Source organism: Stigmatopora argus, chromosome 6 (genome assembly GCF_051989625.1).
Source record: "Stigmatopora argus isolate UIUO_Sarg chromosome 6, RoL_Sarg_1.0, whole genome shotgun sequence".
NCBI lineage: Eukaryota > Metazoa > Chordata > Actinopteri > Syngnathiformes > Syngnathidae > Stigmatopora > Stigmatopora argus.
This window is the reverse complement of record NC_135392.1, coordinates 231,003-249,808: the sequence shown is the minus strand read 5'-3', so window position 1 is coordinate 249,808 and position 18,806 is coordinate 231,003. Positions and strand designations below refer to the sequence as shown.

Here is an 18,806-nt window from a genome sequence, read left to right as displayed (position 1 = left end):
ACATGTTGGATTTTTGTAATGAAAGGTGTTTGTCACTCGTCGCCGTCCAATCCGTTTTGAAGTGGGAGGGGCGGAATGGATGGACAGCCACTTCAAATGGATTGGCAGACAAAACTTTAACAAATATACATAAAGCATAGGGTTATGTACTTATATTAAAGCATTGGATTTTGGACTTATATTTTACAATTGATAGAAAAAATACCCCCCAAAAAAGAAAATGTAGCTAAAAATTTGAAAATGCGGAAAAAGAAAAAATGTGAATATAGTAACCCTATTATTTTATCTTTACAAATTCTTATTTTATATTTTGTCCTTAATGCTTTTTTGTTGCATTTTTTGTCTTGATTTTTTTAACGTAGAATTTCCAATTTTTCTTTTACTAATTATTTAAAAAATTAATGACCTATAGATTTATATATCCGTACTTCAAAAATCTGATTTGTGAACCTGTCCAAACTTTCTGTACAAAACCAGTTTGTCCCTATGACCTCTTAAACTACATTTTCAGTTTCTTCAAATTTGCATGCTACTTTTTTCAGAAGCTTTCCTTAATTATGCAATTAATTTTTTAATTAATTCTGGCTTAATGGCGGGTTTCACTTGACAAATGACAATTCAACTGTGGTCCAGCCCGATGTACTCCAAACTATTACTTTCAAAAAATACATGTCATTTTCTGGGGTAGAATAAAAAGTGTAAAAAGTCACTGCAACTGACCTTTAAAGTTGAGGCGGCGTATGTGCTTGAGTAGGTGCGTGCCGTTGATGGGGTCCATCTTGGGGCAGAGGCCCACTTTGCCCGGGCACAGCTCCTGGTGCATGTTGTGCAGCGCGTGCGCCATGGCGTACACGGCGTCGATCACAAACTGCACCTTGCCCTCCTGCTCGTAGTTGGAGTCTTTGCCGATACGCTCCTGATCTGTCGTTACGCAAATTAAGAAATGCCATTAAGTTAGACTGTCAAAATGTCCAAATCTGAAAATAGCCAGTATAAATAGTCGTTCATTTTCCGGGAATTTAGAGTGCTAAATTAGCCCAGCATGCGTGCTTTTGGAATAGGGGAGGAAACCAGAATACCCAGAAAAAACAAAAACAAGTCCAGGTAAATCATGCAACATGTGCGATACGAAACCCCGACCTCAACCCCATAGAACATAGTAGTCAGCCTTACAAATACCGCTTCAGAAATGTTAAAAATGGTCACAAATCCCTCTAAAAATACATCTTATGTATGCCGTACTTTCATACATGATTTGTACTTTGATATGAAACTGGATTTGAAAAAAAATAAAAATCAATTAATAATTAATAAATTTGAAAAATTCAACTGCTATAAACAATTCTGATTTTCAAATCTTCTTCCTTGAGAGACATACTCACAATTTAAAATAAAAAATGTTTTTAGTCATTTCACCACTTTTCACGTGTGCGGTCGATTGGTCGCCGGTCTTTTGGTCGCCGTCTTATTGTCGCCGTCTTTTGATTGCGGTCTTTTGGTCGCCCCGACCGCGACAACGGGCGACCAAAAGATCGGCGACAAAACAAGGCAACAATGGCCATGAGCAGTTTCACTGAGCCGACGTGTGAGTGTAGAAGAGTTTGTATGTACATGCGCTGTCCCTTTAAGAAGCGACGTCCGTCAGTCGGTCTTAACAAGTTCTCCAACAAAAAACAATACAAGTCCGGGAAATTTGGAGCTTTTCTTTAGCCTAATAATTAATAGGGCATTAAGTATGACTAAATAGTCATTCGCAGTTTGTATTTAGGGAATATGAGGAACCATTTAAATGGCAATTATCACTTACCTTCCGGGCGACCAAAAGACCGGCGACCAATCGACCGTGTACCACTTTTCAAGTCGTAAAAGTCTCTGAATCCTTTTAACAACATTGCTACGTTGTTGCTAATCAATGAGTATCAATGACACTATGCATGCAAAAAGGCCCAATGAAAAAAAAGATATTTAAAAAGGCGCTAGAGCTAGTGTCAACGCCACAATGCTAACATGACGCTCCTATTGGTGCGTTCGGCATTCAACAGTTTCCATATTTGACCTCACGGGTTAGCCATAGGCACCCATCCAAAGAACCGTATGTGGCTCCCGAGCTATGGCTTCCCTAGCCCTGAACTAAACAGTGACAGAAATATCATTACCCCGCCAGAGGTAAACACACGTTTCTTCCCCAAGTCAATATGTGGCGCGTTAAGGCGCAACTTCATTTGTCACGCTGTCACTTTGCGCTCTGGACAGCGCAATTCCAAAGCAACCTGCCCAGAATGATGGGGCACCTGCAACCGCCCGTCCTCGCCGGATTCGCTCACAGAAAGGGCCTTTCTCGCCATCGCCGCCTCCGACGGGAGAATCGATTCCGATATGTAGCGCTCTGCCAGCTTTTATTTTTTTGCCCTCTCTCCTCCCGCGGGAAATCTTATCGGGCAAAGTGGGCAAATGTTGTCTCCGCAGAAGGATTACAAGGATTTGCCTGCAAATGACTTGGTAAAGTCACCGCATTTGTTTGTTATCTTTTACCCAAAGCGTGTACTTGTCATTTTTTTTTTTATTCGCCGGAGATTCCACGCCGCCGCCGCCGCCGTTCGGAATTCACTTAGAAAAGCCCAAGCGCGGGAAAGCAGGCACGCGGGAACGGCGGACATACGTTGGGCGCTCGGATAATCCACTCCGTGTAATAACTGGCGATAGGAGTTCATTAATCCCGACCCCAGCCGTTGCCGTTTTATTTATTTATTTCTCTTTTTTTTATTAATTGCTCGGCGGCGCGGCGACGTCACGCCGTTTCGACGCGCGTCGGAGCCCGCCGCGAACCGTCGGACAAAAGACGCCCGGCTTAAGCGTCGAATAATTAGCGGCGACGAGCTAATCGGCGAGCGGCAGCGATTAGCGCCCCGCTTCGGAAGGGAATTGCCACTTAGCAGGTGGACCGCTGGATGTCTTTTCAATTATTTCCAATGAGAAAGTGTCTCGCCTGGTGTTTTTTTTGTTTTACATTTATTTATTTATTTAAATGTTACCAGACTCGAGCTGCTTGCAGTTGGACAGATTTTTCCCTGGTAAAAAGGGCATTGTGGATGTTGCACTCAATCACCAGGCTAGTCAGATCTGGTGTTGCCATGGAGACGAAGATGCTGCAGGGGAGCTTTCTTGCTTTTTTAGCATGACTCTTTGTGACCTTTAGGTTAGTAGGCAGTAATTAAGCATTAAAAGAAGAAAAAAATTCAAAATATGTGGTATTGGGTCGGTTAGCCGGGGGTCGGAATTAAAAAAAAATGGTATCTGTGCAACACTGTCACTTGTAGATGTCCAATTGTTTTGAACTGGGAGGCTGGCAACGAGGACATTTTTGATCTCACAGTTTAAATTAATTAGATGAGATAACTTTATTCATCCCGTATTCAGGAAATTTCATTGTCACAGTAGCAAGAGGGTGAGGCACAGGAAAAGACAGCTTTTACGTCGTAAATTCGTAAACAAAATGTAAATATCTGTATTCGTTTATATGTTTGCAGTATATTTATACACGTAGAATATGTGACTATTTCTATTTCTGTGTGTATATGTGCAAATGTACCGTATTGGCCCGAATATAAGACAGCGTTGTTGTTTTTTTGCATTTAAATAAGACTGAAAAAATGTTGGTCGTCTTACATTCAGCGTCGAGACAAATGACCCATTCACAACGCTAGTTGGCGCCAGATATCTTTAAAGCGAATGCTGAACACTTTGATGGTAAATGCAGTTATTGCAATGTTGTAGTTTTATCACAGTAGATTGGTTAATTGACCTTTCAAAAAGCAAAAGCCACTCATTTACAAATGTGATTGCACTTTAGTTTACGTATTTAAATGTTCCGATATGAAGAGAGGTGATAGACAGTTTTTGCATGATTTGAATGAGGCAAAAAATATTAACAGTATGTTGTTAGTATCATTTGTCTCACATATGCTACTGTCGTTATTTTCTATATAAAAATTGAATTTGGGGTTCAAAAAGTCGTTTTGTCAAACTTGAGTCTTGGCAAAGAGGAGACGTCTTATATTCGGGCCAATACGGTCGGTATACATATGCATATTTAAAAATGTGTTATCATGTGTCGGTAATGATTTACTAAATAAGTTCCAGATGGGAACTCCCCAGATTTGGAGTATGAATAAACATAGTCACTTTTTGTGGTCGGAATATCGACTGATGTGAAAAATATTTTTTTCTTTTTAGCAAACACGAGCACGTAAGACGTCCTTCACATTTGCATACCTGCTTTTTACGCGCGGCGACTATTTAATTCAGGAAGTAAACTTGAGGTGGAAGGCCTTGGCTTGAAAAGATTTCAATGCGAATCCCAGCTCTTTTCCTCAAGATGATCCTTGACTTCAACATTTTTATCAAAATAGCGCAAGTTCAATGTTATATGGAAGCCTTTTGAAAAAAAGATATTTTCCCCTCACTTATTGTTTCATTTATTTCTCACGAATCTCGTTTGTTTAGCCTTCGTCACACTGGGCTAAATGTTAAGTCTTTGCAAATATTGACGCATTAACAACGCGTTGCACTTTCCAATCACGCTTGACCCGCGTAATTATTCTTTTTTCTTATTCGTGCGTATGGCGGCGGCTCGGGTTACCGTATTTTCTCGCATATACGCCGTATTTGTCATTTAAAAAAATGATGACTCACTCGAGGGTACGGCTTATATGCACACAAATTCGACTTGACATGCACCAAACGCCATAACGCAAGACAATGCGGATGCTACGGTCATTTATTTCATATATCATATATTTATTTCGATATTTTCGTTGGCGCGTTTCTAAAGTTCCGGGTTCGATCCTGGCACAGTGAAGAAAATGGCTCCTTTGCTGTTTTGGAAATGTTGACTTTTGTAGCATTTTGGACTTGAAATGAGAAATTTGCTGCGCTTGCTACTTTGATGGTGGAGGTTCCAGCCCAATGTTTTCCAACAAACAGTTGTTTATCATTCCAGTGCCGTCGCCGTTTTCAATCCCCGGCTCAATCCGAAGGGTGCGAAACCCCGGCGTTGGGGCGCCCGTCGCCCCGTCTCGGCCACGTCTCATCTCGCCGTTTTAACGATTATCCCGCCAGCTTTTCCAACGCGCGTCGGGAGGCGACGGCCTTGGTAATTAAAGGGCCGCGGGGGCTTCGATTGGACGCCATTCGGCCGACGCGGAGGAGGAGACGCCTGGGGGAATCTGCCGACGAGCGTGGGCGGCGGAGCTACGTCGCGCTGTGCCGGCGGAGTCCTCCGCAGCCCTCCGCAGACCGCCCACGCTTAACGTTCTATTGACGTTTGGTGACGCTATCATTCTCTCGCCCGCGACGGCCATTTTCCCAGTCGCTTACAAAGGCAGCCTTCCCTCTTTTGCTTTTGAAGAGAAAACAGCCACCTTGAAAAAGAATTGAATACTCGCAGGGGGGCTGGAGCACTCATAGCTCGAGATAATTTAGCATAAAATGAGCAAAGCATGCATATTTTTTGGGATGTGGAAAGAAACCGGAGTACCCGGAGAACACCCATGCCATCCCGGGGAGAACGTACACAGTGAGGATCCACCTGTGATCGAACCCTCGACCCCAAAACTGCGAGACCGAAACGCTAACCACAAATTCACCGCGCCGTCATCATTTAATACGAGAGAAAAATGTACGTATTGGAGTTGAGAAGTGTGTAAACGGAACGTGGTAATTTACATCTAGCGACCTTGTCATATTTCCAGATTTTTATAGGTAGGTGTTTTATGAAAATGAGTAGTCATGTTTTACTTGGTTTGCGGAACATCAACTTTTGAGGAGTCGTATGATAAGAACAAAAATGATCAATATATCCGACAGCTGCTTGATTTTCCATTTAAAATGTATTTTGAAGTATTTACTCATTGGCTGCAATAGTTCCCTTAAGACCTACCGTATGCATGCATGTACATCTATGTGTATGTATATATATATATATGTGTATGTACACGTATGTGTATATGTACATAAATGTATATGTATATGTGTATATATGTATATATGTGTATGTATATATATATACTTATTTATACACGCTTATTTATTTATATATTTGTTCATGTATTTATGTGTATGTATATATATATATACTTATTTATACACGCTTATTTATTTATATATTTGTTCATGTATTTATTTATTTATTTATTAACTTACTTATGACCTATCTATTTATGTCCAAAATGTATTTTTCTGTGTCTGTATTCTCACCCTCTTGCTACTGTGACAACGAAATTTCCCGAATATGGGATGAATAAATTTATCCAATCCAATCCAATAATAATTTTATTTATGATGACTGTTTTATTTTACATAAATGTATCAATTAATAGAAAATTAATAAACCGAACGAATTTACAAAAAATAAAAACAGGGCAACACTAGTTACTGCCCTTCCGTTTTTATTTTTTCAAAGCATTTAACTCATATGCCATTTATGGCAATTGACGTCTAATTTATTTTATCGAGGAATTCTGCACATGAAACCTAATGTTTCAGTGGCATTGACAGCGAAAGACGTCCAATCCGTTTGCCAAATGAACGACTTAAGCGCCCCAAAAACATTTCGTGCATGAATTGACTAAAGCCAAATCATTTCCCATTTTTTGGTCAATTTCAAATCTACCCGTACCGCTAACACCTGCTAGCATAGCATCTTCCGAGTGCTCCGCAGCAGTCTTTTCATAACTAAGCAACGTTTTCAGGCGCTCACCTGGTTAACAAGCATCCAAAACGAGATGCGCGCTTTGGAGCTCACCTCCCCTTTCAACATAAATCAACGTCAATTTTGCGTCCCCTCCGTACGCGTCTGCCTTACGCTTTGATCATGAGCCGAATGAGACGCTGATTAATTCTCGGAGGAGAGACACGTCAAAGCCCTTGCGCTCAGTCGACGGAGAGTCGGCGCTCCTTAACCTCGGCCGACCGTGGCGAGACGGATCGTCCCCGGCAAGCCGAGGTTGAATCGGCGTTTGACAGTAAAATGGCTGTAACGCTTGAGGGGAGCCACGAGAGCAAAGCGTTCGGAGGTGGCTTCATCCGCCCGCCCGCCCGCCCGCCGCCGCCGCTTTTGGTGGGCTGTGAAATTGGGCAGCGGGGTGGAAGTTACTCCAACTATTTACACATGTCTGCATCTTTAGTTTCCTCGTGTTGCACTTCACTGCAAAGAAAATGTACTGTAACGATATGACAGCTCATTTTCAAGTGCACAATCTAAAACCAACCCCCTTTTTTTTCTTTTTTTTATTACTTGGCCTCTTCAAACACCAAATAGAAATCTGAGTCTCTTCAGAGGGTGAACACTTTTAATGTGCCACGTGGGAGTTTGGTGTTTTTCTATATTCAGCTCAATATTTGCATTCTAGATCTCATATTTCTTGAGAAATTCAGTAGTCCCTCTACCTATGAACATACAAAATCCAGTGGTACCTCTATTTACAAAATGTATTCGTTCTAGAAGTGGTTTCGTAACATGGACTTTTCGTAAAGTAGAAACATAACTTACATTGAGTTAAAATCGTTAACACTACCTCCTTAACACTTTTACGTTACAAAACCGCTTTTGCATCCAATTAATTTTGTATGTAGAGATACCACTGCTTGTTTTATACAAAAATACTGTACTATATCGTGTTCTTCAGACTATTAGTCCAACCTGAGTATAAGATATATCATGAATTTTTGGCTGGTGGAAATTATACGCAGGCCCTAAAAATACGTTAATTCAAAAAATTAAACAATATTTTAGCACGCACATAACTAAATAAGACCGTGTGCGCTCTTTTGGTCGCCCTGACCGTGACAACGGGCAACCAAAAGACCGGCGACCAAAAGAGCGGCGACAAAACAAGGTAAAACAACACGGTCTACGTATGAATAAAAGGCAACAACAATGGCCATGTGCACTTTCACTGAGCCGACGTGAGAGTGTATAATAAGAGTTTGGATGTACATGCGTTGTCCCTTTAAGAAGTGACGTCAGTTCAGCCAGGCTCTTAACAAGTTCTCCAACAAAAAACAATCAAAGTCCGGGAATTGTGGAGCTTTTCTTTAGCCTAATCATTAATAGGGCATTAAGTATGACTAAATAGTCATTTGCAGTTTGTATGTAGGGAATTTGAGAAACAATTTAAATGGTAATTATCAATAACCTTCTGGGCGACCAAAAGACGGGCAACCAAAAGATCGGCGACCAAAAGACCGGCAACCAAAAGATCGGCGACCAAAAGACCGGCGACCAATCGACCGTGTAGCAAATAAGACACCAACGCGTAATACCCAATGTCCGTTCCGTCCCTCTCGGACATGTTAGATGTAGTCAAAGTGGAATGACGCTGCATCGCCACCATTCCCAGAGGGGTCCTCCAGGATTCCCAGTGGCTGCCCAGTATAGGTCACTTCAACTGAGTCATCCATCAGCCCCGCCCCCCAAAAAAATAACACCGCCCCCCCCGCTTCCAACCAACCGCGTCCGAGTCCCGACGTTCCCTCTCCGGAGTCCTCGCTTGCTTGATTATCCGCTTTTCATGTGAACTTCTTCAGTGACTTTAGACTAACATAACAGGGATCATTTGTTTTTCATCCTCCCACGAACCTTCTTCTAAAAAAAACCCCAAATAATGAATAATATATGACATCATCTACACTTACGGCTTTCGCACAGCGTAACATATCCACCATCATAGTCAGGATACAAAAAGCGAATCCACACGCTTTAAAGGTTAAACTACTTTGGTGATATTTTTTTTTATACGCTAAGGTGATAGTAGTCATGTATATTTCTAAGTGTTGCACCAATAACGTTTTTGCTTCCAATTCCGACACACAACTGTAGAATGAACCAATGCCAATACTCTTTTTGATATACCGTATTTTCTCGCATATAAGCCGTATTTGCAACTCCCAAAAAAGATGACTGAATCAATTATATATGCACAAATAAGACTTGATATGCATGAAACTGTGCAAGATGACAAAGACGAAACGCCGTAACGGTCGTTTATTTCGAAATAGAGAAAAGATAAACAAATAAAACGCTAAACAAAATTCATTTTCATGTCTATTAGCGAAATTCCCCAAAAAGCATTTGCATAAAACATGAAAAAAACTCACTTGTGTGTGTCTATAGCATGTTTAACTTTTGCGTGGGTTTATCGACTTGCATCACAAGGCATTTTTTGTTCTTAAATACCAACATCTGCATGGTAAGCGGCCAGTGAGCATGCATATGCGCGGCCTCAGGGCAGCGCGGTGGATCAGTGGCGCTTCACAGCATGAGGGTCACTGCCTCGACTCCCTGCCGAGTGTGTGCGCACGCACGCACACGCACGCATACGCTGCCTCCAGAATTGTAAATTGGTTGGCACGGGAGACTTTGTAGTCGGCTTTTGGGGAATAATTTAGCATTGTGTGATAACATTTCCAAAGAAATGGATTTGCATGATCTGTCAAAGGGCCGTTAATTAATTGTGACTGGTCTTTTTTCAAAACAGCTTTATAGTTTTCTTTCACGCAGTAAATACACAATGCTTAATAGTAGCACGTCGGAAGAAGAAAGAAGGAAAATCACTGCATGAATGAATATTTGAGCTATTTTCACATTATATTTTTGCCCGCGATCGGGCTTAAACAAACCGGCGACGACTTACTGGTGCATTTCTTGAGCCCGGAACCTTTCTTGAGGGCGTGTCGGCTCAGCTTGCAGCTGAAGTTGTTCTCCCAGAATTCGGCGAACCAGATGTTGCGTCTGTTGTTCTCCAGCGTACGGCTGATGAAGTAGCGGTCGAAACCTGAACGCAAATAAAATGGTGCTAATACCAATTAAGAAATCAAATACTTCTAAAAAGCCCCGTAAATATGCCTTTCCAATGAACTAGCTAATGTTCGTCGCTAACCTCATACAATGATGTAGTACATACTGGAAAATACTGTTAGCATCTGTTGTCAAAAACAATCTCCACCCGATTGTAACGTTCAAAGCAATAACTCCCGTGCCGTTGTTTACATTAGCATTGCATATGGAATATTGCCTGACTAATTTCCCGCCTGCTTTATTCAGGACCGCCTTTACCCTTGATGGACTGGCGCTTGGGCAAGATGGTGACCGCCCCTTCCGCCACCTCTTCCTGGTGCAGGACGGGCGAAATCTTGGAGCCCCAGCTGTCCGAGCCCACCCAGATGAAGTGGCCCGTTTGGTTGGCCTTTTTAGCGGCGTGCAGAAGTCGTCTGAGAAAACCCCCAAAAATTCCCAAGTGGACTTTAACGGCAGAAAAAGGTCAGTTCCCGATACTTTTCTACCATTCGTGTGTTGGGCCACCTACTTGATGTCGTCTTCGTTAGCAAAAATGATGACCACCCTGGCGTTGGGATTATCGCGAAGGCGTTTGATGACCTTGTCGAATTCGCCCGGCTTGGGCTCCCTGGGAATCTTCTCCGATTGGGCCACGCAAACGCCTCCTTAAATGCAAACACAGCAACGAGGAATCTGTCAATGGGGACTGAACAAAGAGCTTTCGTTAGCATAGACGCAGAGGTGATTAGCGCTTGGCGATGTTGGGGGGGGGGGGAACTCACAAAATGGGTCGTGTTGTATTGCGTCTCCTCGAATGTAGCATATTTGTACATTTGTCATTCATTCATTCGAGCATTTTCCGTTCCGCTTGTCCTCGCGAGGGTGCCGGAGGCCACCCGTAGGCATTAGGTGGGGTTTCCCTTAATTGGCTGGCAACCAATGAGATCAAGAATCATTCACACTCATGCCTACAGACAATTTTGAGTGAGCCTAGCATGCATGTTTTGAGGATTTGGGAGGAAACCGGAGTACCCGAAGAAAACCCAAACAGATACGGACGGGAATAACATGCATATTCCGCACTTGGAAGGTCGGAATCCACCGGGGTTCTAACCCTCAATCTCAGAACTGTCAGGCGGATGTGCTAATGCCATGCCTGGTAAATGCCTCGTATTCGTATTTGATGAAAAAGGGCCGAAAGTGATTAATAATTGCCGATTTTTCTGAAAAATGCTCAAATCTCAGGCAATTGACGACAATACTTCCCTAATTCTTGGCCATAAATATCCTCATCGTGCCGATTTATCCGAAACCGGGAGGGCCGGCGGCGAGCATTCGGGCTAAGTCAGTGAGTGAGTGAGAAAGATCTTGCAAGTTTCTCCCACGTTTTCATCCTGACAAAATGGTTTGAAATTGTCACGGTGGCGTGCGTCTAGACAGCCCAAAATCCCCGGAGACCCAACGCAGATGTCAACGCTTTGAGCGTTTGACGAATGCCTGCGCATCGTGCCGAGCATTTTGCTAGCTCCTTCGAGTTGAGAAGTAAACTTCCCCCCCCCCCCCCCCCCTAGATGACATGTTGCAATAATCAACGGCGTGGACGAGGAAGCCGCCAAATCCCCGAAACGCACTCGGAACGAATCCTCGCAGGGTCCCTCCAAAGGAATGGCAGCCATTCTTACCACGCTCTTCCATTGGCCCAATTATTTTCCTGCTATATTTTAATAAAATGGAGACAACACCTGGCATATTTTTAGCCGGCGTCGCCATTGCGAGAAAGGCACCGTCGTCGTACGCAACGCCAATAATGATGTTTCGGGTTGACGGCAGACCTTTATATTGCTTGTTAGGAGAAAAGCGCCAAGGCGAGCGAGTGGCTCATTGTTTTTCTCCATCTCGTCCTTTGGAAAAGCCTCTTTCAGACACGGCGTATAAGCAATTCATGCTCGTGTGTAAACATAATCTGCTGACATTGTACAGTGATATCTCGACATACGAACAATTTGAGATACGAGTACAATTTGGACCAAATAGTTATCTTGATATACGAGACAAATTTTGATATACGAGAGGCTGCTCATAAGAACATCATGGCCACTGTCTCTCTGGTCGCAACTCTCTCGTGTAATGTCTATACGAGCACTGGGCGGAGCATTGCATTTTTTCAGTGTTTTTTTTTTCTTCCTGTTAGTCAGTGCAAATGGTGGAGCTTGTTCGCTAATACGAGAGGAGTATACTACTTCTCGTCGGCAAGTGGTCGTGCGTTATCCAATTGTGAGGACATTTGTGGGCATTATTTTGGGAATATTTTGAAGGGAAGACAAAAGCAAACAACCCTCAATGGGTTAGATCTGAAAGTCAGGGTGGAGGCGGGGCCAATAGAGCCAAGAAAGGTATCAAAATTTAAAACAAAATTAGACTTAAGTTTAGTGTAAGGTTAGATTCAACTCATTTTTGAATGTGTCTGCAATCCAAGATCATTTAAATTTGTTTATGTAATGTTACGAGCCCGTTGCCGTGCAAAAAGGATCTTTTTTGTATCTCCAGTCACTCATTTGCATATAAAAAGATTTTGTAACCTGAAACTTTCCTACCTAGCAGCATTTGTAAGTAGAGGTAGGGGCTGTATTTCGTTATTTTGTATGGGAAAACTTAATTTGAGATACAAGTGAATTGACGCGAGTTCGGCTCCCGCAACGCATTAAGCTCGTATCTCAAGGTACTACTGCAAAGGCATCGAATGTCGCTATGTTTGAAACCTTCAATGTATCTGGACTTTTCTGGAAGCGTGCGTACGTAGCTCCATACAGTGGATATGTGTCACAAACACCGCAAAAAATGTGAAAATAAAGCAAAGGACTATCTGATGGGTCTTTATAATATTCAGTCAAGGACTAAATCGATCAAAAAACCACTTGCTAAAGTGAAGCCTCACTAGAGTAATTCCAGAGTTGTTGTTATTTACTATCATCGATGATGGGCCCAGGTTGGAGCCAGAGCGCCATTGATTTGAGATGACTGTGTATCAGAAGTCCAAAGTTGAAAAGAGAAAGAGTACTTGTCACCTTGTTGCCTGCCACTTGCCATTTTCAAAGCCCGGCTTTCCAGGATTATTGAGGAAAAGCGCCGTATTGATTTTGGACGACATTGGAGCCAAACACTTAAGTTAGCTCAGGTCAAAGTCGTATCGATTTGTGTTTTGGCCGCCCCTGGCTAGTAAATTTGCCATCTCGAGGTACCTACCGACCGATTGAATGCGCTTGCTGTTTGATTTTGCTCACCTTGTTCAATCAAAAAGTCCAGCACCCCATCTGTCAAATCTCAAAGCCGCCACAATGTAATTTCGGACGGGATTTTGTCAGCGACGGTTTTCAAATTTGACTTTTCAAAATGCTTTCATACATTTACCAACATTTGTCCAATAGAAGACACTCTTTTGTGAAGTGACACGTTAAGTAAAGCTAATAAAAATCAACCATCCTCATCTTTTGGCAAGTTGTCTATGTGAAACGTTAAGTAAAGCGAATCAAAATCAACCATCCTTCCATTCGAACTGGTTTCATCGGCATTAAAGGCGCTAGATGTCCAATCCAGTTGGACTGGGGGGTCTTGCAGCGATGAAACGAGTTAGAAACCAAGAATTGTCAATGAGATGACCAGGATTTAAACGATTGACAAATCTCTTGTGTTTTTCCACTCATTGCCGGTTGGAATTCTGCCAAACGGCGAATCAATAAGACCGGTCGGTGTCCCCGTTACTGACAAACATTCGGATCATTATCACGCAAATGGAAATTGGGAGTCCCCCCCTGCTAGCACTACAATGCTTTTAAGCATCTGTCAGCTAATCGTTTTGATATTTCAAGCCTGACAAACGCGGCGCTTTGGATCTCCGTCGTTTTTAGTCATTGTCGCAGCTTACACATCCAGATGGCTTTTTAAAAACAATAAAAATAAACGGCAGACAGCCTGTCCTGGAAGACGACGTCAGGAATGAGCTGCTGGACACAGTTGAGCGTTGGCTAGCTACAAAGATACGGAATGGAAAGTGTAGCTTGACGCCGGTAGACCATGTGATGATGATTGCTCAAGGCGCGTTTGCGCAGCAGGATTCTTTGGTCATTTACGAAATACATGCCAATTAGATGTTGTACAAATTAGCTGCTGCGTCGTTCCAGAAATGAAAGCCATTTTGCCTTCAGATCAAAAAACAAAAATTCAGAATTTCTGCTGTTTTCATCAAGTATCAAAAGTTAGAATATGTCATTTTACAGATTAATGGTAGGTAGGTAGGTAGGTGATTAGCCAATCTGAACTCATTAGATGTGCATGTTTAATGCGGCAAACTATCTGCAAACATGTTATGAAAACGCCATTATTTGCCTTTATTCTTTTTTTTAAACAAATTAAGAAGTGATTTAATGTAAAAAAAAAAAGACCAAAACTTTGGTTCAACAAAACCCCTCGTCAAAATATCCTTTTTTTACGTTATCCTTGAATAGTCTTCTTAATTCTGGCAATTTTAAAGCAGTTTAAAGGATGCCCATATGCCAAATTTGGATTTCCATCTCTACAAGGCCCTCCGTTATTTTCTTGCTGCAAAGTTAGTTTATTTGATCAATCATGAAGCTTTCCAGGAAAAAAGAAACTTCAATTCTTACAATCCGTTACAAGTAAAACGCTTCCTGAAGTAGTAGTAGTGAGACATTACTAAAAATAGAAAAATGAGTGCTACAGTAATCCCTCGAATATCGCGGGTTCACGACATCGTGGATTTTTTTTTTCTGGGGGAATTTTTTTCAATTACATTTTTTTTGTAAATTCATAGAAATGTGAAAATCCACGCTGAAACTCCAAAGCGGAAGCCACTCCCCTTTCCTGCACTGTCTACTAGAAATCAGCATTGAAGTAAAAAAAACTGTATCTATATATTTGTTTTAAAATAAGGGTGACCCTACTTTGCAGTTTTTCGTTTATGGCGGCCATGTCTGGTCTACATCAACCGCGATAATCCAGGGATTACCGTATTAATTTTTTCGCTAATTTTGACGCTAACTCTTTAGCTAGCTACCGCTGCTAACTTTTTCATTTTCTCTCGGAACGCTCGAACCAAAAGGAAAAAAAAAGCCTTCAATGACGAGGCGTTATCCGTCAAGTAAATACAGCAAATTTCAAAAGGCGTTTTTACGGCGGGTGAAATGGTCCCATTCAAGTCAAATGTGCCTTTTATTGGCTGCCTAACGACATCATAACTGGCCTGTTGCTTTTTTATCGACGCCTCAGCAGAAGCGGCGCGTCTACGGAAGCGCCCACCGTAAAGATTCCTTTTACCGGATTAATGAGGCTGATTATGAAACGGTAATCCGAAAGTCCCGATCCCACGCGTCTCGTCTGGCAGGTGAACTCCTCCGCCGTCGCCTCCGCCGCCGCCGCGTTAACGACGAACTGCGCCAAAGTTCCCACCGCGGTTTCCTCCCCTTTTTGAACTTTTCATCAAATCAAAGCAGACTTTTGCAATGTCATTTTTCTCCCTTCCCGCTGCTTTTTACCACATAAAGACCGGTCGCTCTCCTTTGTTTTTCCTTTGCTTGGGTAACTTCCCTGTGAGGAGATTTGGGAATAATCCACTCTGACTTCAAGGGCTCCCCGAATAACTTGAAAGCCACGCGTGTGGTTGACGTTTGTAAATGCCGTTTGTGTTGTTTAAAAAAAAAATCCCAGAGTGCTTTGCTGCAAAAAAAACTCAGAAAAAAGCCATCCCAGCCCCTCCCCGTTAGCCTTTCATGTCGTCTGCTGTGTCCGTGGCAGCTCATGTTCAATTAAGGCATCCCAAATACAACAGTGAGAGATCTAAAGAGTCCATTTGTCATTCCTCCGCTTCACTGACTTTCCCAATCGTACACGTTTCCCCTTGTTGTTGTTGTATTTTTTTCCTTTTCTTTTTTTTTGTCGCGCGTCTTTTGTGTGCTTGCGTTTGGTCTGCGCAGCCACTCAAGTAAATAATTAAGAGGTGGAAGACGACGCCATCTCCACGGCAACCCCCCCGTGTGTTTATTTGACCGAGAAAAGCTTGTAGAAACAAGCGCCAAAGTGTGAGCTGAAGACAGAAACATGGCCCAAACACTCGGTGGCGGGAGGGAGAGGAATACTAACGAGAATTGGCATTTCCAGGGAAACGGTGCGGGGTGGCTCCCTTACGTCCTTTCTTAGTCATTCGGGGTGACCAATCTTTTTGGACTGAGTAAGGCGAATGAACATTCCAGTTCAATTTGTTGTCAATTATTTTGTGGTTTGGGCTTTAAAGGGTTAAGGCAGTCAATGTTGTTGACAGCGATAGACACGGATGGCGCTAGATGTCAATCCAGTTTGATCGTTTGAGCTCTACCGGCTTTCGATCATATTGGATTGGACATCTAGGACCGTCAATGGCAGTGGAATGTGATCATGGCGATCAAACTGCCAAACGATCAAAGATGGTGATCTTGCCTAGCGTACGGCTTTCCATCAAAGCCATTGACACGTCCCTGACGTCGTCGCCATGACTACTAGTCCGGAATAAAATCAATATGGCAGTGAAAATTTGGAATCAGGGGGCGGCTTATACGTGAGAAATCGTCAAATTCAGGCATTTTAAGGCCATTTTAAGAGTGCGGCTTATACGCGGAGGCGGTCAATGTGCGAGAAAATATTGTGTTTTCGTAAGGGGAAAAAATCAAACTATTCAAGACGTCAATTAATAGCGGCATCTTCACGTTAGCCCTCCCAGTCCAAAACGATTGGACGTCTTTGGCCTCACTGACGTTTCAAAACAAAACAAAAAAACTGCTTTTTAATGGCAGCAAACCAAGAGACAAAATATAGAAATCCATTTTGGTATTCTGAATGGTCCTTTCCACCGACTGACGTGACGTGTGCGCAACAGGCGCTTGCTTGGTGAGAAAAGAAATCCAAACCTTTTGCATTTGGCCACCTTTTCCCCATTTTCTTTTGGTTGATTAAAAGGAGGAAGTGTGCAAATGTGCCATACGGAGGAGGATTTTTCTTATTATTATTATTATGATCATCTAACACGGGAGATGGCACTTCTTGTCCGCCGCCCAGATGACTCATCCGAGGTGTCAGACTCTTGAAAAGTGACGTTGCCACGTTATTATTGAAACTGGCGTCAGTCAGCAGGCTGTGATCAACTTTCTGGGATAAAAAGAAGCCTAAAAGCAGTTTTTCTGTTGATTAGCAGTGATTATTTAGTCACCTAAGAGGAAAATGTCGTCTTTGAATTAAAGCAATGCAGACTAAAAAGATTGCTTGATCGTTTGTTGGCATACGTTCCATTTTTTCTTCTGTTAATGTTCAGGAGAAAGATTTACAGGCGACGCAAGCAAACGTTTTAAATTGCCGGTCATTAGGGTTAGGGTTAGCTTTGTCTTTTTTTGCGCGGCGTTGCCACAAAAGTCAATTAAGTGTGTTGAAGTCATGAGAATGAAATCAATCTAGAAACTTGCATCATTTTAATTTTGTCATCTTGTATAGAAGATGGGCGGTCCGGCGGACGAGTGGTTAGCGTGTCGGCCTCGCACTTCTGGGGTGGAGGGTTCGATCCCATGTCGCTCCTCAATGTTTAGCGTTTGCGTGTTCAACCCAGGCCTCCGTGGCTTTTCTCTGGGTACTCCGGTTTCCTCCCACATGCCAAAAACATGCATGCTAAGCTCATTTTAGGCTAAATTGCCCTTAGTTATGAGCGATTGGTTGCCTTGTCTCCTTGTGCCCTGCCATTGGCTGGATTGGCTGAACACCCATTCAGCCTTAGGCTCCAGCACACCCTGCGACCCTTGTGAGGATAAGCGATTGAGAAAATGAAGGAATTTACAAAAGATGGAAGACTATGCAAATCAGATCATGTTTTCCCATTTAAAGTTAATCATTAAAACCAAAAATAATTGTACCATATATCATATCAACTATACATATTCCTATTCAATACAGTACATTTGGGGGGGGTTATCTTTAAAATATACAATACAAATGTAGAAACGATGCTTAAGAGGAGGATTTTAGAAGCTCAAAACAAAAGTCCAAAATGTGTCTAAATATGGAATTATTGATTTCATTTGATGGTCGATAAATGGATCAAGAAGGATGATATAGCACCCCCGCTTGTTCCCCGACAGCGTCCAAACAATCAAAGCCAGCCGGCGGCGCGTGGCATTGGATTTGGATTGGATTGGACGTCCAAAAGGAGGGCCGGCGCCCCGCCCCGTTCATGACAAGATCTGGTCGGGATGGGCGTGGAGCGTGGCGTGATACATAATGAATGGGGCCCCCCCGGGGGAACATTTTCATCGAAATTCTGCAAAGCCGTGCAACCTCAAGAATGATGCGCGCCGTGTTTTCAAAGCGCTGAATAATTTACCGATGTTTCTTGCCCCCGATCCCACCTCGCCCACCTCGCTCACTTGGCTCACTTTGCTGACTTCTCGATCGCCCGCCGCTCACTCTCAGAGACAAGCGCGGGCGGTCCCGGGAGATAAAGGAGTGGCGAGCGTTTGTCGTCATCGGCGGGCTGCGGAAGAATTGCTTGCGTGTGCTAACTGACGGAGGGATTCCCGTTTTGCCTGCTGTTCTTCAATGTTTTTATGTTTATTTTGGGGGGAGAACGCTAGACACCGATTGGCTGGCTCATTTTGCATCATGGGCGGACGACCTGCTCTTTTTGTTTATTTAAAATTGCAGTTTATTTTTTTAGTGGGTCAATACTTCTGATTCCTGATGTTCTAATCTTTCATTGCGGAGTACAGATTTTTGTAAAATTCTAATTTAGCAAGAAACATTTTTAAAAATGACATTACAGTTAGTTTTGTCGGCAACATACAATGAAGTGGAGGGCCCAATTTGGCCCCCTGGCCTTGAGTTTGTTACCATGTTCTATATGCCAGTGATGTTATATTACAATTAGATTAGATAATTTTATTCA

At 42.7% G+C, this 18,806-nt stretch overlaps 1 protein-coding gene and 1 long non-coding RNA gene across 2 annotated transcripts in view; one reads left to right on the top strand and one right to left on the bottom strand.

Annotated features, from left to right (window-relative positions):
• The window catches only part of LOC144075703 (uncharacterized), a 28,459-nt gene extending 17,852 nt beyond the window's left edge, over positions 1 to 10,607 (top strand). Inside the window, exon 3 of the long non-coding RNA XR_013300608.1 lies at positions 10,103 to 10,607. This is a non-coding gene — a long non-coding RNA (uncharacterized LOC144075703). The remainder of the gene's footprint in view (positions 1 to 10,102) is intronic.
• grm4 (glutamate receptor, metabotropic 4) overlaps positions 1 to 18,806 on the bottom strand; it is a 120,980-nt gene that overhangs the window by 28,609 nt on the left and 73,565 nt on the right. Inside the window, exons 4-7 of the mRNA XM_077603015.1 lie at positions 10,365 to 10,500; positions 10,115 to 10,269; positions 9,693 to 9,833; positions 721 to 921 (exon numbers count right to left, since the gene is read on the bottom strand). Coding sequence (XP_077459141.1) covers positions 721 to 921; positions 9,693 to 9,833; positions 10,115 to 10,269; positions 10,365 to 10,500 — 633 coding nt within the window. The remainder of the gene's footprint in view (positions 1 to 720; positions 922 to 9,692; positions 9,834 to 10,114; positions 10,270 to 10,364; positions 10,501 to 18,806) is intronic.